The sequence below is a fragment of the Eublepharis macularius genome, chromosome 10 (assembly GCF_028583425.1).
Source record: "Eublepharis macularius isolate TG4126 chromosome 10, MPM_Emac_v1.0, whole genome shotgun sequence".
Classification (NCBI taxonomy): Eukaryota; Metazoa; Chordata; class Lepidosauria; order Squamata; family Eublepharidae; genus Eublepharis; species Eublepharis macularius.
Window position 1 is genome coordinate 42768114 of NC_072799.1, and position 26020 is coordinate 42794133.

Below are 26020 nucleotides of genomic sequence, written 5' to 3' on the forward strand. Positions count from 1 at the left end.
TAGATAAACGCAAGCCAACTGTCTCAGACAACAACACAACTTCTGGGAGACTCAAATCTTTTCCTATGTGTAGCTTGGCCTTAAGAGAGGCGACTTCAGTAGAACAGCTGAAAAAAGCTGTAATCCTCAAATCATTTACGATAACTTCATTATAGTCAACAAACGCTTATGGTGTAAAATGTTAGGAATTAAAGAGAAATGATTCTGAGGTTGTGTCTTGCACTTCCTAAACAGCTTAGAGTATCCCTTAGCCAATTTTAGAGTTATAGCTACTAGTCCTTAAGTACACCCTAGAGGAAAAATAATGATTTACTTATTGTTTTGGTGATGAGCCAAATATTAACAATAGTCTCTGCTCCAGAGATTTTCACATAAAATGGCAAAAGTCAATTATCTGGATAAACTCCAAGATATGACATATAAAGAGAAGGCATGTTGAGCATCTGTGGTCATGGTGGGCTCAGCAAAGTCCAGTGTTTTGTTTTTTCCAAATTAAAGGTGAAAGCATTTAATCTTGTTGCAAGCCACCACTACAAATTAGAAAACTAAAAAGGAAAATATTTCTGCTTCTGATTTAACAGACTGTGGGAAGTGTGAAAAGTCTTGCTATGTCAGCTGAAGTGGATCTTTTCCCCTCACACATGCCTTTCATTCTCACAGAGCAAACACTTGTGGAGATAACAGATGCTCAATTGACTGTACACCGAAAGCATGTTCAAGGGGAGGATAGAAATACAGTAATTTCAGTCTGCCACGTTTCCAAATGCCTGTCTTTAAGAAAGACTAGTGGTGTTAGAAGATGAGGAGAGGGGTAAGGTGATGGCACTTTTTATTTCAAAATCTAGGCCATTCGTGAGGCATGTAGCTCTATAAGTATTCTGTTCCCTGCTACAGAAATGCATATGGCTCCTTCATAGAACAGATGGTAAAAACTGCAGGTGGGGCTGGTGGAGGGGTCTGCTGACCCTTCACTTCTCTCTTCTAAAAATCCTCACTCTCTGAACCTGCAAAGAGCTACTACAAATATTTTTATCTCATATAGACCACATTGCGTACACAGTTCACTGACCATCTCTGTGGGACCCTGAAGGCAAGAAACAGCAGCTAAATATGGGGGAAATGTGATTTTGTCAGTGCAATAGCATAACCAGCATTAAGGGCAAAAGGTCTAGAAATTATAGTTGCTTGAGCAGCTAAAAAAAATAAACTTAACATGTTTGGAGATGCACTTTCTGTGGCTGTACAAGGTGTTATGTTTAGTGTTTTTCATAAACAGACCTACTAAATTTCAGCTTTTCTGGGAAGCAGAATGCTTGAAGCCATCTGAAGATGCTGTGAAATTGATTTACAAGCAAATTGATATTTAAGGATATTTCTGCAGTAGACATTGTTCCTTGGGAAAAGAAGCTGAAAATGTGGGAGATTCTCTAGTTCTACATAGTGGAACCCTCAGATAAGGAGTTCATCTTAAAGCGGGCTACATACAACAAGGGACTGTTGAGGGAGATAACAGCATGTGTCTGTAATATAGCCTTCGTTGAAGGAGTTTCTGTGGAGTTCCATGACAAACCAAAATGCTGTTTCTCAGTCACAGAGAGGGGAAATGCATCCTCTCTTAGAACATAATATGAAGGATACTTAAGTCCTGACTTTAATAGCAAAAACATGTTTATATGAATCTCTGCGTGTGTATCTTAGGACCGTTTTTGACCCATAGATCCTTATGAGGTGGCTTGTGTGGAAATACAGGACAGGAGGTTGTTTAAAACCATACATCACCACAAAGGAGAGCAAAGATAACCTTTCTATGATACATAATGTTGATAGTTCCTTAAAGAAATGGACACAATGCTAGGTTGCTCAGATTTAAGCCTCGTTTTTTACACAAGGAGAAATAACACAGGCTGTTAGGGTCTGTCAACAAACATATTTTCTCACACTCATTTGTAACAAAAAGCCTTTGCACAGCACCAAAAGAAATGTCTCCCTAGAAGCTGCATACAACGGATAAATGTAAGCTATGATGAACAGTGTTCAACTGCCTTTTAAATACAGAGGTGTTGGCTTTTTCTGTATTTTCATTCTGAAAACATTGAGGCCCTTGCCTGGAATCAAAGTGCTGTAAAGGCGAGAGTAAAATGTTTGCCTGCCAAGTAATGTGACTGCTAACAACGGTCACTGCAGCAGCGCCTTGGAGGAAATAGCCAGCCGCATATAGCTGCTGCTGCTTCCAACAAGACACTTTCAGCTCAGCTTTGCCTCATTGTTTCTTCCCTGGTGCTCCATACACAGGTCCATGTGTCTGCAAAACACTACATATGTATTTTCTTCAGCAGACCGGGGTTGCAGAGGCAGGCAACGGCAAACCATCTCTGTTACTCTTGCCATGAAAACCCCACCAGGGGTCGCCATAAGTCAGCTATGACTTGAGGGCACTCTCCATTACCACCAATATATATCCACATATATTCTTTCTCTCTATATATTATGTATTAATATGATTAATACAGGTATTTTCTATCTCGAATAAACTACATTTAATTTGCTGCACGGTTTTCAGCGCTTAGCCCAACGCCGGGCGTTTTCAAACACGCAGCGCCTGCGGGTGAGATTAAACGCACACACTCTAAGCGTTGACGGCTGCAATGCCAGCCTGTGGCCGCGCGGAGGCGACCGAGGAGAGCTCCGCGGCCCCCTTCTTCCAGATCTTTCTCGAACTCGGACGCCGGCCGAGCCTGTGCGGAAACAGCCGATGCCGCATCCGGAGTTCCGCGGCGTCCCCGTTGGGCAGCGCGGCGCGCCTGCGCAGAAGGGCGTCGGTGCCGGTTGGTGGCTGTTGCTCCGCAGTGAGGGAGAGCAGGCGCGCGTCGCAGCAGCCGAGAGCGCTCGCCCGGGGCCGCCGCACGCCAGGCGAGGCGGGGGGAGAGACCGCGGACCGCACCCGGCGCAGCCATGTCGGTGGTGGGCATCGACCTGGGCTTTCAGAACTGCTACATCGCGGTGGCGCGCAGCGGCGGCATCGAGACCATCGCCAACGAGTACAGCGACCGCTGCACCCCGTGAGTAGCCGCGCATCACAAAGCCGCGGGGCGCCGCTCTTCCCACGCCTCCGGGGGCCTCCTCGCCGCGGCCCGGCGCCCCAGACGCTTCCATCCGGCCTCTCCCCCGACCCAATAGGCTCCTTCGCCGCCCCTTGCCCCCAACCGCTCCCTTCTCCTCCCCTGAATAGGCGCCCGCTGATGCTCGAGCCTTTTTCCAGCGCAGGGAAGCGACCTCGAGGGAAGTCCTAAAAGCACTTTCCTGGGAGTAACCCCCGTTTTATTACATACAACTTACTTCTGAGGAAACCGTCATAGGATTGTTCCCTTAATTTGCCCCTGGAAATGCGAGAAGGAGCTCGCTGGGCTTTCTCCCTCCCTCGCAGGGAGCAGTGGCTGGCTGGCGGGGGGGGGGCATCCTCCTCCTTTAGGTAGTGGCTTCTAGTTCCAGGTGGGCAGCCGTGTTGGTCTGCAGTCGAAGAGCAAGATCCGGCTCCAGGAGCACCTTAAAGACCAACTAGATTTCCAAGGCTTCTTTCTTCCTCTAATCATCCTGAGACCAGCCCTGCCTCTTAAAATAGCCCCCCCACACACACACACACACTGCTGTAGCATAGTGGTTGGGTTGTGAATCATCACTCTGCTGGTTCGAATCCCACCACTGCCACGAGCTCAGCAGGTAGCCTTGGGTTGGGCTGCGAATCATCACTCCTCTCAGCCCCTGCTCCCCAGCTGTATTGTGGGGATAATTAAAACATCTACTTTGTTCACTGCTCTGAGTGGGGCACTGATCAGTCTAGAGAAATGGTGTATAAGCACAGTTATTATTTATTACATGTAGGAAGAGCAATGGATATCTCCCACACACCACATTATCAAACATTCTCCAGGTATTGGCAGCCCTCAGGGTGTTAGCTGTGAAGCTTCCCTTGTAAACTTCCCAGTTTAGGGGTAATTCGGGCCACAGGAACATGTAACCCTTTCCAAGGGCGCCTTCTGAAATCACCATGCCAGGGTGAAAAGGGAAAGGCTGGATAGGAGGCACATGAGGCGGTGGTGTCATTTGCTCTTTGGTGCGGCTTTCTGCCTCCGCCTCTGTCTGACCTGTTTTTACTTGTCTTGTTGCCTCACCTGGCTCCAAGGCATGGAGGGGGGATGACAGGCAAGAAGAGACCGAGAGAGGGTGTGTGTTGTGCTGGTAATAACAGAGTAGGCAGCAGCAGTAGGTGGAGATTGCTCACTCTCCCTTGTTTCCATGGGTTACAGCCAGGAGTTGTAAATGAGCGCTAGATCTCTGTTTGGTGGTTCGAGCAGAAACCAGGAATTTACATAATCGGAAGCATGCTGACTCTAATGGTTGGCCCGGGCTCTTTTGTCACTTGTGAAGATGATTTGCAGGCTTTAGTAGCTGATGGACATTTTACTGTCTCATTAATCACTAATAAGTCAGATGGTAGCAGAAATGTAGATGAAAGCATGCACTGGTTTGGAAAAGTTAGCATATGGCCATAAAAACTTTTTTACTGGCTCAAACCAAAGCTCCATTTAGTCTAGTATTTGGAATTACATGGGGTGGCATAAAGATGACTATTTTTCCCTTACTATCAGCCCTCTAGCATCCTCTTCTTAGAGAGCAGGATTTGAATCCAGTGACACCTTAAACCAACAAGATTTTCAGTATGTTAGCTTTCGGGAGTCAGAGCTCCCTTCTTCAGACAGGGAGCTCTGATTCTCAAAAGCTTACACCATGAAAATCTTGTTGGTCTCTAAGGTGCCACTGGACTCAGATCCTGCTGTTCTACTGCAGACCAACACACCTACCCACCTAAAACTATCCTCTGTTTAGAGAGATGCTGCTTGTAAACATGGACATTTTATCTATGCAGCATTGCTAATAACATTACCAAGAACTATCTGTGGTATGTAGTGCATTTTTATTCTTCTGTTCCTCCCTTGGAGCGCAGGCTGGCATACTTGCTCCTCATTTATTGTAACAATAACTCAAGGTACATAAAGCTGACAATGTGTGACTGGCCCAGAGTCACCCAAAAAGCTTTGTGTCAGAGGAGGGATTTGAACCAGGATCTCTCAGGTCATAGGGTGTCACGCTGATTTTTATCATAAGCTGCACACTTGGCACTTGTGCTGTCACCTAAGTCCCAGGTCATTTAAATAACACTGGGTGAGTACATATCCAGGGCAATGCCACTATTTGGTTCCGTGCAATGTGAAAAACTTTCTGAAAGTCTCAAGATTATAGCATCTACTAGATTGTCCCTATTTTCTTTCAACAAAATTCTTACGGATTGGTGAGATAAGACTTTCTATCATCGAAGTTATGCTGTCTTTTTCTCTGCTAGAATTATTATTCCGTTAAATAATTCTGCTCAAATTCTGTCCTCTTCTATTAAATAAATCTGCTCAGATTCTGTCATCTTCTTGCTGTGAGCTTACAATTCAGTTAACTTTTGTAGGGTGGGGGGGAAGATTACTACATATTATCATTGTATAGAAGTTTGCAGTATCGTTGAAGGAGTGGAGTAACAGGCAAGATAGCAACAGGTAAATGAGAACAAGTGCAAGTACAACTATTTAGATTTCACTGGATTGCAATTGGAAAGAGACAGTATTTATTAGTGGTTAGTGTCGGACTAGGATCTGAAAGATCCAGGGTTTGAATCCCTCCCCTGCCGTAGAAGCTTGTTGGGTGACCTTGGGCCAGTCACACACTCTCAGATTAACCTATCTCATGGGGTTCTTGTAATGATAAAATGGAGGAGAATAATGGAAGCTGCTTTGTGTGCTCATTGGGGAGAAATGTGGGTTATAAATGTGGGTTACATGAAGACTGCAGATTAAGCAATGACTTCACCAAATACATGAATTAACTTTAAAAATTTGATCAAATGGATACGCAAGTTTGTATTGTGACACTTTATAATACATTTTAATGAAGTTTGCAAGAAATAATACATGTTGGTCTATCTATCTCCCAGTTCTGGGATAAATATGTTGTTGTTGGAAAGACTTTGGCTTCATCTCAATAAAAGTTCTCTTCAAAAATGCAAACTAGCAATTAAGACATGCTGCTTTTAAATGCTCTTCTAGATCAAAGTGTTATCTGTGAACTCAAGAGCCTTGGATATGCTTCAGGCAAAACCTTCAGGCTATATTATGGTTGATAAGAATTTTGAACAATGGGTTAACCAACTTGACGTATGATATTTTTGCACAAAGTTCAAATATACAGATAGACACAGTGGTCACTGGTAATTGCTCACTGCACACATTCCTTAGTTACATTTAGCAATTTAACACCTATAGAGATTAAGAACATTGACAGACCTGTTGAGCCCCTGACTACTGCTATCAAGCCTATTGATGAGTTCTAGTTCACCAGTTTTTGTGGTGAATTTCCTGTGTTGGAAGAATGCTCACTTTTAAACCTGAAGCATTGTGTTCTAAAAAACTGGTGTGTTCTGCCACTGGTTTTTGCCACTGTTTATATGAAAGGTTTATTCCCATTTACAAACATTACGCAAAAGAATAAAGTGCAGAAAGGCATTGTTGCCAGATGATACTATACAATCAGGTTGGAAGATAAGCAGCTGTATAAGATGTTTGTAGTATGGCGTTATTGTGTTCTGTAACAGTCTGAGTGCATACAGGGACAGAATTGGCTTCTGGCCTTGTTACAGTGTCTAGATACTGTGTCTGTTAGATGGTAGGTTGTTGCTGACCAATAGCTATTTTAGATTAGGGTCTGTATGTAAGCCTGCTGCATGTGGCCTGCTAAAGGAGCAGTATCACAGTCTAGAGGCAGTGGCGTGAGGGTTCGAATTTTGGTCTGAGTTATAGGAGACCCATTCTTCACTTCAGTAGAAGCTCTATGAGCATCCTTGAGTTCATGGCTCCCAGCCTAAATGGAGGATGGAAGAACAATGTTATAGGCAGCTTTGGGTCACCGTTGGGAAAAGAACAATGTCTTTTACATTTATGCCCAAGGAACTGTGTCAAATGTAGTTGTATCACAGAACTTGGCTCTAAACAGTGGATTATGTGGTCTGGGCTGGATAGTAGCTAGGGTCATGGACAAAAGTATAACAGAAAATAGGTTTCTGGTATAAAATGATGCTTGTATGTCCATCACATAGTTACACAATGACATCTAGCGTGAACCTACTATGTGGACTGATCCAGGGTGGAAGTTGTGATGTCTTGATAAAATTTCTGACAGAGCTTTTCTTCCAGCTGAGGGAACCCAGATGCCCTCCTATAATTTTGAGAAACTAGATTTGTTTTGAAATGTAAACCTTCCCCATAGTTGCTGGATAGTCTTAGTTGAGTATAAAGGCTTTGGGGTCTCTGCCATGAGGTAAGTTTGTGGAGAGTAAGAAGAACTCAAAAATCATTGAAACTGAAGTTCAGTTATAAAAATAACAAAGGAGATTTATTTATGAATAGGTTGTTTTTAAAGAACAGATCAGCAGTCCAGGTCTCCCAACGTTCAAGGAGAAACCTGGCTGAGGCAAATAAATTCAAGGTAGTTATTGGTGGGGGGGGGCTCCCAGCCTCCCTTGGCAGCAGCAGTGCTGGAGGGGGGCCGGAAGCCTACTGTGGCTCCCTGCCCCCCTCCCATTTCTCCCACTGAAATGATGCAGGCAGCTGGTTGGTTGCCCTGCTGTTTCACTTCCTCGGTGGGTCTCCCACCTGCCCGTGCCTCTTCAGTGCAGGAACTGCGGGGGGGGGGGGGTAAATTTTTACACTGGCTCCTTTTTGATGTGTATAGTTTCAGGTCAGTAGCCATGTTGGTCTGTAGTAGAAGATCAGGATTCTGGTCCAGGAGCACCTTAAAAGACCAACTAGATTTCCAGGGTATGAGGTTTCAAGAATCAGAGCTCCCTTTGTCAGATATAAGGAGTGGAAGTTTTTGAGCGTTACTTAATTTTGTTTTTTTGTCTCAACCTTTTCAGTTCCCTTCTTGATCTAGTCAGAACCTAGGTTACCAGTTCAAATTTTCCTTCCAAGCCAGCTCTTGACCATTTATTTCAGAAGTCTGGATTAAAGGGATTATTAGGTTCTAGGGGAAGGCCTGTAATAATCCATCAAGGCTACCTGATAGTTTAGCCAAATGATGAAACTGAGTCTAAAATCCAGTTTCCTTTCTTATTCATTGATTACGATATAGCTTCTGCTCCCTTCCTATGATGTAACGTGTTCTAATTGCCCAATTCCAAAAGATAAGTTAATGCTGTTCTAAAAAACACATTTAGCCTTTCCTAAGAACTAGCACTACAGAAAAGAGTCTCACTGTTTGTTTTCATTTGATTGTTTTAATGTTGCCTGTTTGTGTTGGTTTTTTGTCTCAGCGGTTCACTCAGAGGGAAGGTTAAGATATAATGGGAAATCATTTTTTACTGCTATTGGCCTAATCCTTAAGAATCTCTGAACTTGTACATTTTCCATCCTTTCTCCACTTCCACAGCCAGCTAGTGAGGTATTTTGTGGTGAACCGTAGTTTGATGTTACATCCAAACTGGCAAATTATGATATGAGTCTTTCCGGCAAACCTGGCTTAAGGTACTGTTTGGTATCCTGCTTTACTTTCCAGCTCATGATTGCCCCTCAGATCCACCAGGCTTATTTGCATATTGGCAAAACTGGGTTTGCCATTACATCTGAACCCTGTTAGTGGGACTAGATAACATTGCTGCATAACAGTCACAGTGTCTTACAGTGCAGTCCTAAGCAAAGTTACTCCAGTCTAAGCCCATTGATTTCACACACTCTCCTTGCCAGAAGAAAGTTGATACATGGCAGACCCTGAGATGGCACCTAGTGATTAGAGGCAATTAACAGGGACAGGCTGATGATGACACAACACACTGGTGAATTGTTGATTTTTCACTAGTGACATGCTTGTGTGTCAGTGGTGTTCGTAAAGCAAGTTTCAGAATGCTATCTCATAAACTTTTCAGAAAGATTCCTGAAATTTAGTTACATGACATCTAGTTTTTAAGGGTAGATAAATACAGCCTGTTTGAATTTGAATATTTGTGGGAAGGTGTCAGACTGGATGATGTTTACCTTTGTAATTTTAAAACAAATACGCAAGTCAAGCATTTAGTGTGTTTGTGAGATCAGTGCTTGTTACAGCATCTTCGTGGTTTGTGCATAATATTTCTGCTTTAAAAGCAAACACTCAGCTTTAATTATGCGTAATGTAATATCAACATGTACACTCCAGATAGAAGTCTTCATCTGCTATTATCTATTTGATACTTACCTGCTAGTTTGCAAGCTGATTGTCTTTCTCTTTTATTTCAGAGCTTGTATATCACTAGGATCCAAAGCCCGAACTATCGGAAATGCAGCAAAGAGTCAGGTGAAGATTAATTTGTTACGTTAGTGAAAGGAACTGCTTCCTGGCAACAGTTCTGCATTCTTCATCAGAAATGTTTCTACTAATTCAAAAAACATTTTCCTAATCCAGGTCTCAGAAAAAATAGGTTGTTAATTAGTAGTATAAATGCTGCTAAGCTTTGAACCAGAAGTCACTATAAACACCAGTACCTCAACAAAGTTCATTCAAAGCAAAGCAGATCTCTTTCATGTATGTACACAGTTCAAAAATATATGTGGCTGTGTTAATTAGATGTGATTGGCATGAGGAGACTGTCTTGGCAAAAAGTAGTCTTAAATGACTTGGGAAAGAGTTCTGTTTGATTAAGGAACTTATTTGATAGTTGACTACAGTGTTTACCTTAAGGATTGTATCAAAATGGAAAAACAGCAGTTTAAGATAGGGGTCCCCAGTGTGGCACCCATGGTCACCATGGCACCTTTCCTGACACCTGCCAGGTATTTTTTAAAAGAAGGATAGGCCAAGTGGGGCTTATTGAATGTTTAATGTTTATAGTATATTGCAGACATTGGCTTTGTGTAAAGTATTTTACCTGTGTAAATGGCAGAGTGGTATTCTAAAAAAACAGTGGGTCTTGAATCTGATTAAACACAACTGGGCTGCTTAGCTAAACTGCTTAATGTGCCTACCTGGAACATGTAATGAAGTCATCAGATCTTCCCAATTTTAATGTAGATTTATAATTCATGTAGAAGTTAATACTAACATTTTGTTTACTTTTCAAAAATAATTTGTATTCCAATTGAAATCTGGCCAGAATCTCTGTTATGGTACACATTTCCTCTCACAAGTGCTTCAGCACCAGTTGTCATTGCTACAATTAATAATGCTTGTTTGAAATAGTGGGACTCATAAGGGCTGATGTAAGGGGGATTGTCAAGAGAAGAAACCTTTTTCCTTTTCTTGATCCATAGCTACATTAGATGCCTGCAGAGAGAAGACAGATACTACCAGATGAGCTAGCTTAATACGTATATTTTATGTGTGTGCAAGAAAATATTTTTAAACAATACGTTAATTTTAAAAGGCATGACATTAAACAGAGCTTCTGCCTGAAATTTTGAAGACCTATCAGAGTTATGCATAATCTCCCTGACATTTTGTGGTTGGCTCTGCTCCTTGTGGCAGACCACTCTGTGTCAGAATTCCAAAGCTGCCTGCAGGCTGAAAGAGATTGTGGACCTCTGGTTTAAAATACTGATGAAGGATGGTAGTTTCAGTTGATACTATAACCACAGCTGCAGTTAAGAACAAATTTTAATTTGCAAATAATAAAATATAATGGCAAAATTTATGCTTCAACAGATTATCACAAATATTAAGAATACTTTACATGGATTCAAAAAACTTCATGGGAGAGCATTTGATGATCCTTATATAAAAGCTGAAAGAATCAAACTGCCCTATGAGCTTCAGAAGATGCCTAATGGGAGTGCTGGAGTAAAGGTAAGTTCTGTAGTTTCTAACGCAGTTCCTACAGTATCTGTTGGAATATGCAGAGTAGAATAATGATTTACCAAATCAACTATATATGTTGTCTCTGGGTTTCTGTTGATAATGCTAATTTTCAGAAGAAGGCTAGAATGAAGAAGTTGATCCAGATGCTTCTGGAAAATCCAGTGGCGATGGTGATATTAAATAGAATTAAACGCTTTTCCCAAAGAAGCTATTTTCTGGTCCTTAAGTACTCGGTCTCATTATAGAAATAGATGGACAAGCTACTTAATTAGTAGTTCGTGTAATTAATGTCCAGAACATTAATAGTTACTGCTGTGTGATTGACATACAAGTTTGCATAGGAAATACATTACCTTTGCAAAAGCCAGTAGCGGCATAGTTCTGTTTGAACAGCTGTGATGTACGTTGAGAGTTCAGTTGTGCTGTGCTTGTTTCCAAGTAAGTATTCAAAGGATTGCAACCTTAGTATCTTGACTTTCATGTTAAATGTATAGGCCACTTTCCATCCTCAATTCCTGTGAAGAAAAACTGCCTTTCAAAAATGACTGTGTTGGCTATAGTGCCAAATGCATTTGCTGTAGATCATCATCGTCTTAGTCGTCATCATCATCATCAATCTTTATTGCATTAGGACAAAAGTATAGTAACAATACAAGAGAAAATTAAATACCCATTAAGGTAAAATTATAAAATTAAATTTCTGGACTTCTTCACAGAAAGGATTAAAATACAGAATCACCATTTAAATATCTGATAAAAAATTCTAATATCTGATAATAAAAGCACCATACAGTCCAAAGACTAATGACTCAGAGTAGAGCTATTACCCAAGCTGTGCTTGGGTCAGCACATCTCATCATCTTTCCTTTATGATGGCAGTGGCAACATTTGCCATAGATGTTTGAGATGCTCCTGTCATTTCTAAGTGTAGACAGAGGAAAAAAGGAAGGAATACTTACGGGTTGACTCCACTAATAAGGATTTCTATCAACAGAATGGGACTTTCTCACCCCTCCTATCTTGCTGCAGTCCAAAGGGTTCTGCAGAACGCTGCTCCTGAGGGACGGGGGACCCAGAGACAATATGATGAGTAAATTTGCAGTAAGAGAGGAGATTCAGCATAAACCCCTTCCCTCACTTTTGTTAGAAAATCTACTGCTAAATCCAACCTGTCAATAGGAAGATGTGAGTAAAGGCTGCACACTAAAAAGTGGTTCTGCTTCTTTTAGTGTTTCCGTACAATATCCTTCTTAGAAGCTGGCAGTGTTTCAAAAAATGTTTTTGGTAAGAGATGGCAATATGTAAGCTGTCCAACAAATAATAAACTTTGTATAGGATGGCCTGTGCTCTCTGAGTAGAGGTCTATCTGTGACGAAATAGAGGTAACTCTGATTTAAAAGGCTGAAGTCCTGAAAGATATTTGACTTCTCACCTTTAATATGGTGAAACTGACACTCACTGACCTCTAGGCCCTCTGGTATTACCAATGGCGTAATACCAGATCTGGCTTTATGGCTGTGAAAATAAGCTAATGTGTACTTTCAGCTTTATTTAGCTTGGAAGATAGCCTCCTACCTTGATTTGGCTGAACTAGAGATGTAGATTCATGCTATAGCCTATGGTTATTTGAACGCTAGACAACTATAATGCTCTCTTAATGGATCTGCCCTTAAAGACTCCAGTTGGTACAAAATGCCAGTGGTAGGCTACTATTGGGCACGAAGTGGGATGTGCATGTCACACCCATTCAGCAGATGCTTCATTTGTTACTAATCAGTTACGGGTTCGGTTCAAGGGTTCAGAGCCTTGGACACATACCCCCTGCTATGCTGCACCATGACAACTTTGCTTATCTTAGCAAGGCTGTCTGATGGTGTCACTCTGTACTTGTGCAAAATCAGCAGCTGCTCATTCTCTGTGATGGCTCCCACCTTGTGGGAGGTGGAAGACCAAGCTAAGATAGGGAGTCAGCTTGTACTTATGGTAGGTGGTGGAAAGAGGTGTAGTCCCTGTGCAAGAGCTGGTGTGGTGGTTTAGGAGCAGGACTAGGCCTTGGGAGGTCTGGGTTCAAATCCCTACACAGGTAGGAAGGTCTGATTCTAAATATTTCTGTGTTTAGGTTTTACAGATATATCTTAAAAGGTAGTGTTTGAAGAGGGTTTAATGACATTGATTGTACAGTTTATGTTATAGCATTTCACAGCTTTCTTTAGTGGGCTGCTATTAAATCTAAATATTTTTTAACAGCCTAAGTATGTACTATGATAAAATGCTACATTGTCGTTTTTATTCTGGGAATGGGCATCCTTACATTAATGCAACTTTGTTCTTGTGTTATAGGTTCGATACCTGGATGAAGAGAGACCATTTTCAATTGAACAGGTTACAGGCATGTTGTTGGTCAAGCTTAAAGAGACATCAGAAAGTGCACTTAAAAAACCTGTAGCTGACTGCGTAATTTCAGTAAGTTGGTATTGTTGATACTTGCAGTAGCAGCATTATTATTAGATGGGAAGATCAAAATGTGAATTGCTGGATTTCTGAGGTTTAAACATTTTAAACACAGTAAGTCATATGTTGTCATTATTGCGAGCTTCCTGCCAGGTCCTGGCACTAGCAACTCATTTCAGACATTAGGATCCCCCCACAGGGCCCATATGGATGGTCTTGTGCACCCATCTGTACAGGGAAGGTGGCGAGTGGTTCTTTAGCCTTTTGTAATACTACAATCAGAGAATCCTTGGGAACAGCATAGACTCCTGCAATATGAGGCAGGAGTAGTGAAGATTGATTTCACAAACTGTGGTCCATTTATGACCAAGGGTGTGTATTTTGGGTTTCCAATTTGGGTTCAGTTTGGAAAGATTCAGGATTTCTGAATCAGCCCCAGCATTGCTGAGCTGATTCAGGAATCCCAGAGCAGTTTCCCAAAGTGATTCGTATCTTTTCAAGATGCTTTGGGCAAAGCAGCCGCAGCACTTTTCTAGCTGTTTGCATTTGCAAACAGCAAGAAAAGTTTCAAACTTCCCGCCCCGCCTTTTTTTTCACCCGATGGGAGGGGGAGGAGGGAGCCCCCTCCTCCCCCTCCCATCGAGTGAAAAAAGTGGCAAGGCAGGAAGTTTGAAAGCAACACTTATCTTGCCACGGTAAGAAAAGTGTTGCTGCTTTCAAACACCTGCCGCTTTTTTTAGTTGGTGGGAGGGGGTCCCTTCTCCCCTTTCTGTTGACTAAAACACTTTCAAACACCCGCCACTCTTTTCAGCTGATGGGAGGGGGGGTCCCTCCTTCCCCTCCCATCGCTGAAAAAAGTGGGAGGCATTTGAAAGCAACACTTTTCTTGCCACTTGCAACCAGCAAGAAAAGTGTTGCTTTAAACCGGTTTCCTGCTCCGTTGCTTTTTTATCTGATGGGAGGGGGAGGAGGGAAACCCCTACTTATAACAAATTAATCCAGTGCATTATAGTTAATTATATTCTGATTTGAGGGGCGATCTGGAAATCTTTTATAAGTCTACTTGGGCTTTTAGATGAAATGTGGCTCTTTTTGGTTGATGGTACTTGTGAATACAACTCTCTGTGGCCTCCAGAGTGAGCACCACTGCTCTAGAATGGTGAGGGAGGGGTGTACAGAATTATGGAAGTAGTACACTTCTTTTCCCTCCACCTTCAGGTTTATGCTCTCAGCAGCCCTTAGCAAAAAGATAGTGATTGGTTCCAGGCTGCCCAGTGAGCTTCATTGCCCTCCAGCACCCTAATCACTCCAGAACACTGGCTTTGTAACAAGCCACTATTTGGCGTTTGGTATTTGTTAATTCCTGTGTCAAAACTGTGTTTGTCTTAAAGCATAAATTTATATACTTCCTCAGAACATCAAAAGTAACTGCAGAGTTCATGCACATGAAATCAGAGCAGCAAATGCAATCTGAGAACTAATTGTGATTTCAGCTATTAAATTGAAGTATTACGTGTTAATAAGTCCGCTTGAATTGAGCATTTTAGCTTTACAGAGCTGTGAACTGCCAAATAATAAACTTCTTCTTACAGCAAGATAAAATGTAAAGAATGTGTGTTACTAGTTTGAAATTTGTAAGGGAAAGGAATGCAATAATTCTTCCATAATGGCACGCTTTTTAAAAACAGATCCCAAGTTTTTTTTCTGATGCTGAAAGAAGATCAGTAATGGCAGCTGCACAAGTAGCAGGCTTAAACTGCCTCCGGCTAATGAATGAAACTACAGCAGGTAAACTTGTGACTTTAATATTTGCAATATAATAAATATTTTGTATAAATTTGATTTTGCAACCAAGAAAAGCTAGCATATATAACCACAGCAGCTAAGGAAACCACATGCCACCCTCTGACTCCATTTTAAAGCAACTTACTTGTGTGTAAACTGCCCAACAATGGAAGTGACATCTGCAAAACATTCTGTGTGAAATACAGACTCAAACAATAAGGTCAAGATCCACAAAACGGGGGGATTTGTTCCATGAGCTCAGGGGGCTGCATGGCAAACTGTATCTCAAACTGGGAGAATCAGTTGGGTTTTGGGGGGCGGGGGGATAGCTTAGATCCTAAACTAAAGAAGAGCTTTGAGATGCTTTCAACAAAAAGGGGGTGAGTGTCAGATGCAATTCTCTGTGTATTTTGAGGCACAAATGTTCAGTGCAGTATTACTGAGCATAGAGCATACCTGAAACCAGAGAAAGCAAGTTTGGATTAAAAATCATTTATAACTCAGTTACAATACTTAAATACTTGCCTGCAGAATAGTAAAATGATACAAGGCAGCAAAAGACATTTATATTCCATGTACATTTGGCTGGATCTCAGCACATGTGCTCTCAACATAAAGTCATTGTTAGGCATTGGTTTCAGATTTCTCCTACTGATACTAATTGTAAAACTTTGACTTCAGTAGAATTGGAATGTATCTTTCAAAACCAGTTTAAAGACTGATGTTACTATAATTAGCATTCACTTCATTATTTTTAGTAATTCTTTCTGTGCGCCTGTACATTTCATAAGGTAATAGAATCATTTACCAATTTCTTCTAAACTAATTCAGACAATACTGGTCTTTAAAAGTTTCACGTAATATACTGTTAAGGATCAACATAGTAATACATGAGCCTTTCTGAACATAGTTGATTATTTTAATAAAAGTAAGAGAGACTGGACAGGATCCATCAAATCTAGTCGACTGGTGGTTCTTTCTGCTAGAACAAGAAATTCTTTCATTAGTGGGAGGCTCCTTGCACTGGTGAAATTTGCTCTATTAGCAGAATAGATCCACAGCCTATTGTTTGGGAAAGTATGATGATACTGTATGCTTCTGTAGTTACCTTTAGTTTTTCAGAATATTGTAACTTAAGTTGCTTATCTTCACTTACTGTGCTTAAGAATTTATTCTTTACACTTTTTCAGTTGCACTGGCCTATGGAATTTATAAACAAGATTTACCAACTTTGGAGGAAAGACCAAGGAATGTGGTTTTTGTAGATATGGGACACTCTGCTTATCAGGTTTCCATTTGTGCTTTTAACAAAGGAAAATTGAAGGTAATTTGTTGAGTTGGGTTGTAATTCAGAAAGGAAAACTGGGGTATGGAAATGCAGAGACTTCTTGCAGTTACTAAGAATTTGTATGTGAGGGCAAATTAAATGAAAGCTGAGATTAGCACCATAATTGGGAATTGTGACAGTTCCTTCTGCTTTCCTCACATCTTCCTTCCATTTTTGTCCAGTACTTCATGCTTATTGGATGTTACATGATATAAAATCTCATTGTAAAACAGAGGTTACTTTTTTAAAAAATCTGCATACATATAGTATCAAAGCACATGAATCCTCTGCCATCCATATATTGGTTTTGACAATCAGAAATAACTCTGACAATTGCCTTGGATAAAACCTTAGCCTTTAAGCTTAGGGAAGATTTTAAGGGTCAGTGGCTGCACTGCGTGCCATTCATCTCTTTCAGTATCTAACTTCTAAATTAACTGGGAGTAATCAAACATTTTAAACAGCCTGTATTTTTATTTGGTTTCTTAGTTCAATGCACAGTTTTTAGTGTTAGTTTAAAATAAAGTTGCATCTGACTGTTAGGAAAGATTCTTAGCCCCACGTTGATGAGTGGTCTTACAGAAATTAGGTGCCTCATGATGAGCAGGGAACCATTTGAAATTTGAATGTATTAAGTTGGATCCTATGAACAGCAAATGCATATTTCTTTCCAATACCACCTTTCTCCAAGCATTCCCCTCTGATACCTGAAAATCTGCTTTTAGGGTTCAAGTGAGTCTTATGAACAGAATGTCATGTGGGACTATGGTGAAGAGTGTGACTCAAGTGAAACTGCTCCTCTGTTCATCTTCCGCCTAATGGAACACACAGATGCTGGCAGTTTCACCTGATTCTACAATCTAGCTGCAGCCCCTCCGTGCCACATGGCACTTTCTCCACAAGGCTCTCTCTGGTCTCCAGTATCAACTTTTCAGGGATCACAGGGTTCTGCTAGTGGAAGGGAAAGACAGAAAAGATCTGCCTTCACAAGCTCCTTCTGCATGTGGTTTGTAGAAAAAAAATCCTTTTATTAGGACAGCAAAGAAAGTATAGAGAAGAACCTATGGCTCATGAACGCCTCTAAGGGGGTTTATGAGTGATCAGTCAGCTTTGCATGAAGATAATTTTAGTTGGACCTAAGTAAGATACGCTTACTGGTCTTTAAGTAAGATACCCTTACAGGCCTGACAAATTTTGTTTGGCTTTAGAAGCCACCCCAGAAGTTTTGGAGCCAGACTTATTTTCAGTTTTCTGGGTTTTATATTTTAATGCCTATACCTTCTCATTGCTGCACAAAATCTAATCTTAAACTCTTTAGTTCTTGTCATTTTTAAAAGCTGTAACAAAAGTGTTACAGTATATAAATACAGGGTAACCCCAGTTGACATCAAAACAAAAAGCTAACATCTGTTTCTTCTACTGAGAATCAGCAAGAGGCACTTAGAATAAAAGACTGATGAAAATACTTGGCACCACAACACCATAGTACATAGGTAACTAGGATTTCTTGAGCCCTGGTTTAGATATTTATAACAAGGCTAGTATTGAATGTGCTGTACTACGTGTACAAGAATGTTCATAAAATTATATTCTTCTACATTACCATTGCATCTTTGACTTTGCAGGTATTAGCCACTACATTTGACCCATTTTTGGGTGGCAGAAACTTTGATGAGGCTTTGGTAGATTACTTCTGCGATGAGTTCAGAGTTAAATATAAATTGAACGTGAAGGATAATGCTAGGGCACTGCTGAGGCTGTATCAAGAGTGTGAAAAACTGAAGAAGCTTATGAGTGCCAATGCTTCTGATCTGCCCATGAACATAGAGTGTTTCATGAATGACATTGATGTCTCTAGTAAAATGAACAGGTATGGTGTGCAGTTTATTTATTTAGATATTTTCATTCTGTTTTTATTCTTAAAGGGGGCCCCAAATGTCTTACAACATTGTTCTCTCCTGTTTTATCTTTACAACAATCCTGCAAAGTAAGTTAGGCGGAGACTGTGTAATGACCCAAAGTCACACAGCAAGCTTCCTTGGCAGAGAGGATTTGAACTGGAGTCTCCCATATTCTAGCCTGACACTAGCCACTACACAACACAACTGTATATGGTTTAATATTATTTAAGCTTAAATAAAAATGTTACTCATTTCTAATTGTGATACAATGTATGTGGATTTTCTTCTCCTTAAACAGAGCTCAGTTTGAACAAATGTGTGCATCTCTTCTGTCCAGAGTAGAGCCTCCTTTGAGAGCAGTGATGGATCAAGCTAGTAAGTAAATCCTGCTGCTGTTTCTTTTGAATAGCTATATTTTCATGTGTCAAAGCCATGATTTTTTTCTGCTGGTTAGCTTCTTGTCTACTGTTTCTTATCCCATAATTCTAAGTGAATGCTGAGGGGGTTCAGGAGGGGGAATTTCGTTTCCTTTATATCTCCCTGCCCACACTATCTTCACTTTTCATTTTTCCCTTTTCCTGGCACCCCTCAGTCTGTCATACTACACATTTTGAGTAAAACCTTGTTTTTCATGTACTTGATTATAAGAGGGGGGGAATTCATAGGGTTTTTTTTTAGTGTTCCCCACTAAAGTGTTTATTTTAAAAAGCAGGAGTTGGTTAGGTCAGAGGTGGTTTAGTAAATGTTGAATTTAGCTAGCAAACTGAGCTACCAAGAAGGTAACTAACTCTTAGAGCACTGCTGGTATGTTCTTTCAGTGCTGTGTTTTGTAGCAGATGAAATTTTCTGTCAGGTGCTCAGGATCACCTGTCATACCCCTGCAGCTGAAGCTGATGCTGTTGTAGTGGTTCTGTCTAGGATTATATCATGAGGGTGGGAAACTGAGAACGGGAAGTGGTTGTTGATTTCATGCTTTAATCTCTCCCTAGTCTGGGAACCGTCCTGGCCTGGAGAAGTCTGAATCCCACAGCCTGTTTTCCTGCTTGCAGAGTTGAGGAATGTTAGAAGAAGGGGGGGAAGTGGGAGTAGCCATGGGGAGTCTTTATCTGCTTTAGGCGTGTCTGTAGCTGCCAGTCCTAGCAAGGATGGCGTAAGTGCATGAAACTGGCATCTTATCAATAAAGAACTTTAACTCCTGAAGTGAAGTCTTTTGAGAGTTAGCTGGCATCCTTACATTTTCTAACAGTTTTAAAGAGCATTATCACACTGAGCTTGTTGCAGAAATGTATACAAGAAAGAATTATAAAAATATGGGAGATGGGAAATTAACTCATTTTAAGAATTCAGTTGCAAAAAATGTACACAAGAAGGATATAACATACATTATGAAGAGACTTTATAAAAGTTCATTTTGGTGGAATACAGAAAGTTAACAGGACATTGAATTAGAACTGTATGAGCCAGTCTGCTACCTCACACATCGTCCAAGATATGTTGTATATCCTTCTTGCTAAACCTCCCTCACTAGAAAATTTATCTGAGATGATAGTAATACCTTAGGCTTTGAGACTATGGAATCTGAGTAAGTGTTCTATAAGCACTTGCTTGAGTAGAAGTATTTCGGAAAAGTGTTCAAAGCTACTGCGTTCTGTGTTTGCAAAAGCCACAAGGTTAACAGGGGTCTTGGTGAATACAAGTGAACTTCTGGGATATGCTAGAGGCGTCATATGGGCCTTGACATGTAGGACTAGATATTTTTTTTTGCTACCTTTTGCCCCTAGCTGTGCACTGGGCGATAAGGATTTTTGTGATGGTTAAGTGTTTGCAATGAACATACCCATGTGGTGGTAGAGAGTGCTGTCAATTCATAGCTAACTTGTGCCAATCCCTGGTGGAGTTTTCGTGGCAAGAGACTAACAGGTGGTTCACCATTGCCTGCCTCTGCAACCCTGGTCTTCATTGGAGATCTCCCATCTAGTTACTAACCAAGGCTGATCCTGCTTAACTTCCGAGATCTGATGAGATCAGGTTTGCCTGGGCTATCCAGGGTCAGGGTGAACATACCCATATCAGCCCATGAAATAACCATTTTATTACTGCTGATCTTCACAAACTGTTCATGGCTGCTTATATAATATTATCAGGGAGCCTTCAGTTGTCCTTCCTTCAGTTGGCAGCAGATACTCGGCTGCTTTTCAACATTCTTGCTGCTAGAGGAAGAGAGCGGGCAGGTGTTCCAGTAACAAAAGATGAGTAGCCGTGTTAGTCTGTCTTTAGCAGTAAAAAAGAGCAAGAGTCCAGTAGCACCTATAAGACTAACAAAATATGTGATAGGGTATGAGCTTTTGTGAGTCACAGCTCACTTCTTCAGATACAAAAGAGGCACAGGAGCAGCCTCCAGCAGACTACTTGCCCAGTTACCTTCTCTCTCTAGCAATCAAGAGCAAGAGGGAAACTGGATGACAAGCAGCTGCTAGTTTCTGGTGCTGGCTTCTTCCACCATCCTATCAAACGGTCTTTCTCTTCTAGAACTACAGCGTGATGATATATATAGTATAGAAATAGTAGGTGGAGCAACTCGAATCCCATCAGTGAAGGAGCAGATTTGTAAATTCTTCGGCAAAGATATAAGTACCACGTTAAATGCAGATGAAGCTGTGGCGAGGGGTTGTGCATTACAGGTAGGTTTACCAATCGATATTATATGACATTAATTGCAGTTGACATTTTTAAAGCTGTACTTTGAACAAAAATTCTAGAAAGCAAATTTCATATTGGTGGGTTCTTTTTGTAAGTAGTGCCATTTTTATTGCATTGGGGTGGGGGTGGGGACAGAGCAGCTTATCTTTCTTTTGTGTAGTCTGCATTTTTATGTGACTTACTTGGGCCACTATAGCAAAGTGAGCTTAATGAATCAAGGTTTTGTGAACATAATTATCATGGTTGGAATTAAATTGTCATAGGCTTAATTTTTCACACAAGCAATGAGGCATAAAGAAAAAATGTATTAATTACATAACAATATTTGATCTTTTCTAGTGTGCAATTCTTTCACCAGCATTTAAAGTGCGAGAATTTTCCATCACAGATGTTGTTCCGTACTCAATTACTTTGAGGTGGCAGTCATCGTATGAGGAAGGAACTGGGTAAGAGCTTTGAAATGAATGAGTATAAAAACATCACACAGATAAATCTTTAACTCTGAATGCAGCCATTATAATCAAAGTTAAAAGTTCAGCCTATAATTTTCAGACCTCTAACAATTCTTTACAGGTTCTTGTATTTTTCATATTACGATTGTTAATAATGTGTCATTATTCATAACTTGTGATTTAACTGTCCATCTTTTGGGGATATTAATTATCAACTCTCTCTTTCTGTAGTGAATGTGAAGTCTTCAGCAAAAACCATGCTGCACCATTCTCAAAAGTTATTACTTTCCACAAGAAGGAACCTTTTGAGCTGGAAGCATTTTACACCCATCCACACGATGTTCCTTATCCTGATACAAGAATAGGTAAAAAGTTGCCCTAATATTAGAGCATAGTGCTAAGCAAAGTTTACGAATAGTGAAAAGGATGTTCTAAGTGAATACAGAAGAAGTGTACACACTGTAGTTCATTCCAGAATTGATCTTTGAGTCCTTGTTCCTTCATTCTGCCCTGTCCTTAGAAACATTTAATGGGTACTTTTCCTGCCTCTGTTAAATCCGGTTAAGGCAGAAGGGGTCATCCCAGTGAGATCGAATCACCAGCAGATCCCCAGGTTTTACCCTAGTCTACAGACCTGTTCAAGTTGCCTGTGGCATCTCTTTGTTCATACGCCATTCCGGCATAACCAGGCTTCTTTGGAATCCCTGTGATAAAAACAATTGTACTGGCATTGATAGATTGATAGTTAACAGCTAACTCTGGATCTGTTTCTTGGCCATTCATCTATCTTCTGTAAATAGCAGATTTTCTGTTTGCACTCGATCAGATTTCACAAAGAACAATGACTTCCAGTGTAGCAGCTTGTGGGAATACATGGTTGCAGTTGCTGGGAGGTGAATCTCAATTCACAATCCAGATTGGCAAACTTTCCATTTAGTGAGACTCTTGATATTATCCTTGGTCTCCACCAGGATAGGGGGAAAAGCCCTTCTCGCTTTAAAAGGGGAGGAGAGGGTCTCTAGTAAAATATGTTCCTTTTGTGACTTCCTCTTGACAAAGGTAAGTGGCAGCCATGTAAACAACCCAGTAGAGGGCTTGGTTTATGTTATAACAGACCTTCCAGCCAGTTCAAAAATAGTAGCGCTGCATGATCCCAGCAGAGCTCATCATCCCTTAGTTATTCATCTCCAGCATTTTGCACATATGTGGGAACAGCCACTTACTGATGGGCACTGTCAAGAATCACCAAAGGCTACACCTTGGAACCAGAGTAATTTCTGCACAGTAAGTTCATTCAAGGATCAAGGAACAAGTATCCTATCAAATATGCACTGTCTACTAGAGATAGGAGTTGTCAAGCCCGCCTCACAGGATATCAAGGCTCTATATTTTTCATCGTCTGCACATCCCCATTTCTCTATCAAAGGTTGAAGAGTAAAGATTCTTTATGGAAGTGGTTTCAGATAGATAGGATTGTTGGCCTGCATTAGATCAGCAAGACTTGCGTCCAGTGGTAGCTTAGAGACCGACAAGATTTTCAGGATTTAAGCTTTTGAGAGTCAAAGCTCCCTTCTTCAGGTACCTGAAGCGTATGAAGAAGGGAGCATTGACTCTCAAATTTATACCCTTAAAATCTTGTCAGTCTCTAAGGTGCCACTGGACTCAAATCCTGCTGTTCATGGAAATGCTGTACCTAATCATTACAGTCATTCAACCAAGAGACTTTTTGACATCTGTGGACTTGATGGAATCATATCTGTGTATCCACATTCATCTGGCACTCAGAACCTTTCTTTGCTTTGTCAGTGTTAATTGAATAACCAGTTGCTTATCCCGAAGTTACTATAAATACATGTTAAAACATGACTAATCACTAGGTAGCAGAATGAATCCTTTTCTGTGTGTGCTTCACATGAGATAATAAACCTACAAATCAACGCCTTCTTTGTTTTCTTTATTATTATTTTAGGGCACTTTGTTATTCAGAATGTTGGACCCCAGCATGATGGCGACAATTCTAAAGTTAAAGTTAAAGTGCGTGTTAATGTTCATGGTATCTTCAGTGTGGCTAATGCATCCATAATAGAGAAGCAAAATGTAGAGGGTGATGCCAGTGATGTACCCATGGATACAGAATTATCCTGCAAAGATCAAAGCAAGGATGAACTGGTATGTGAAACTATAAAGTTCTCTTGAAATTGAGAAATGATGTTTTACTTCCCTTCATATTATGCGCTATGATGCTGAATTAGTGATTAATATAATTTAAACATTTTAATTACTTCTCTAATATTGAAGTAGACATTTGATCATCTGTCAGTGTAGCAGCACCACCTCATACACACAGGCACAAGGTTATGATTTTGCATCCTCTGGGACTTCCTAGGTGCCCAGAAAAATACTGCTTTGTAACTTAAAAAGGTACTCTCCCATTTGCTCTCCAGGAAACACAGAATGTTGAGAGCCGTTTAGCATCAGTTAAGAGGGAAAGAAAGGCAAACAGAATGGAGAGGGGGAAATTGTCCTTCTCACACCTCAAGAATAGTATCTCCTTGTTTGGGAATTGGGAAGAGTCTTGGGTCAGAAGAAGTTTTCCTTTTCTCCGCCCTCCCCCTTGCACACACTCAGATCTTAGCTTTATAAACATTCCAGCCTTTTGCTTTAGACACACTGCATTTGATTGTTCCATAACTTAAGGCTTGTCACTTCTGGCTGTTCATCTAGTACAAGCAGCTTCTGGTGGTTCCATTTTTTCCCAGTTGTCTTTGACCATTATGTCCAAATAATTGTTTCTCATTAAAGTAGAGAATAGCCTAAACAAAATCGCTGCATATTTTTCTCTTGATTTGGATGAAACTTTAGTTTCCCCCCAAAAAATCTCTACAGTGTCCTGTTGACTGCAGGTTGAAACATATCTTGTTTTAGAAATGTGAAATTGTTTATTAAAAAAACAGGGAAGTTGAGCGCGTGTGTGTGTGTGAGAGAGAGAGAGAGAGAGAGAGAAAGTGAGAGAGTGAGAGTGAGTGTGTGTGTGTGAGAGAGAGTGATTGATTGATTGATTGATTGATTGATTGATTGATTGATTGATTGATTGATTGATTATGGGGGGAGATAATATTTTGCTTGATGTAAAAATAACCCTTTTAATGCATATGCTGTGTTTCATATAGAGAAACCTAATTATCTTCTGTTTTACTATGATGCTTGTCAGCAATTTCCTTTCATAATTGAGGATGAACCCCTCGGCTCTGAGGACGAGGTTTGTTATAGATGTAGCATTCAGTAGGTTTTTTAAATATAGCAAAGGTACTTTCCCCCTTCACATATTCTTTTTCTGTATAAGTAGTAGGAGGTGACTGAAAGTAACCTGTCCTGAGAGTCTAAGAACTCTGTAGCTGAGAACTTGAGAAATCAAATACTAAGTTAGTCTCCATGCACTGTACTATTTTGTTTAAGGTGACATTTAAGTGAGTATTCTATGAAATAATTTGACAGAAGCATTTTTAGCAAACATTGCTTCTAGTCAGTGTAGTGCCTGACTGATTGCTTACATTATAGGAGCAGGCCATTCATGCCTCTGTGGCCACTCAGAAATAAAAAGTCATATAGAACTGTCTAGCTAAATTTCCAACTAAGCAACAACATTTTATGTAACCAAAATGAATGCTGCGCATTCTTTGTGCTCTCTGGATTGTATGTCATTATCAGATCGCTTGCGTTGTTTGGCTGGCAGTTTGAAACTTACTTTCTGCTGTGCTGTTGGTTTTTCCCAGTTTCCCATTCCATTGCTGTTCTGCTTATCCACCGTGTGTGTGTGTGTGTGTTATATGCGGTTAAGTTGCTTTTGACTTACGTCGACCCTATGAATTAATGGCCTATCATCACTGTAGTTGAGCTTAATTCCTCACATTGTTTTACCCAGCTCTTCCTTCGCATATGTTGCATAATATCTTCCTGAATTTCATTCTATTTAAGGTTTCTGTGATACAGTTTACCTGTGTTGAAGAAATTAGATTATTTCTAATCTGGATTTATATTCTGCCTTTCTGCTCAATCAGGGCTGCCATGGTGGCTAATAATTAAAAACAGAATATTATAAAACTATCATAAACCATATATTAAATTTAAACCATATATTAAAAACAAGCAATTTGAACATAGGCCAGGAAGTAGGGCTCATTAGACCTTGTATTGCATAAAAATTAAAACTAGTGTAATACAAAAATATGCTAGATTCATAATATTTCAGGAGTACCATGGCTTGGGTTACCATTTGGGAGCTTTTGATCTACAGCATTCTTTCCTTGTCTTAACCACATTGAAAGAAGAAAGACTTGTGAAAATCTTAACTCATTCCAGACATTCTCTTGCTCTAATATTTCAAGAACTCTTAAAAAGTAAAAATTTTGATGCATCTTCTAAATACAAGAGCACTGTTTCATACAGCACTCTCATTTTTTTCAGTTGTTCGCCTTGTTGGATTC

General features: G+C 40.5%; 1 protein-coding gene across 1 annotated transcript in view; it reads left to right on the forward strand.

Annotated features, from left to right (window-relative positions):
• Window positions 1-2831: 2831 nt before the first annotated feature.
• HSPA4L (heat shock protein family A (Hsp70) member 4 like) overlaps window positions 2832-26020 on the forward strand; it is a 30692-nt gene continuing 7503 nt past the window's right edge. The window contains exons 1-12 of the mRNA XM_054989665.1: window positions 2832-3059; window positions 9366-9423; window positions 10768-10908; window positions 13261-13383; window positions 15060-15159; window positions 16347-16480; window positions 18109-18353; window positions 18683-18759; window positions 20914-21065; window positions 21424-21530; window positions 21768-21901; window positions 23506-23705. Coding sequence (XP_054845640.1) covers window positions 2953-3059; window positions 9366-9423; window positions 10768-10908; window positions 13261-13383; window positions 15060-15159; window positions 16347-16480; window positions 18109-18353; window positions 18683-18759; window positions 20914-21065; window positions 21424-21530; window positions 21768-21901; window positions 23506-23705 — 1578 coding nt within the window. The 5' untranslated portion in view covers window positions 2832-2952. The remainder of the gene's footprint in view (window positions 3060-9365; window positions 9424-10767; window positions 10909-13260; window positions 13384-15059; window positions 15160-16346; window positions 16481-18108; window positions 18354-18682; window positions 18760-20913; window positions 21066-21423; window positions 21531-21767; window positions 21902-23505; window positions 23706-26020) is intronic.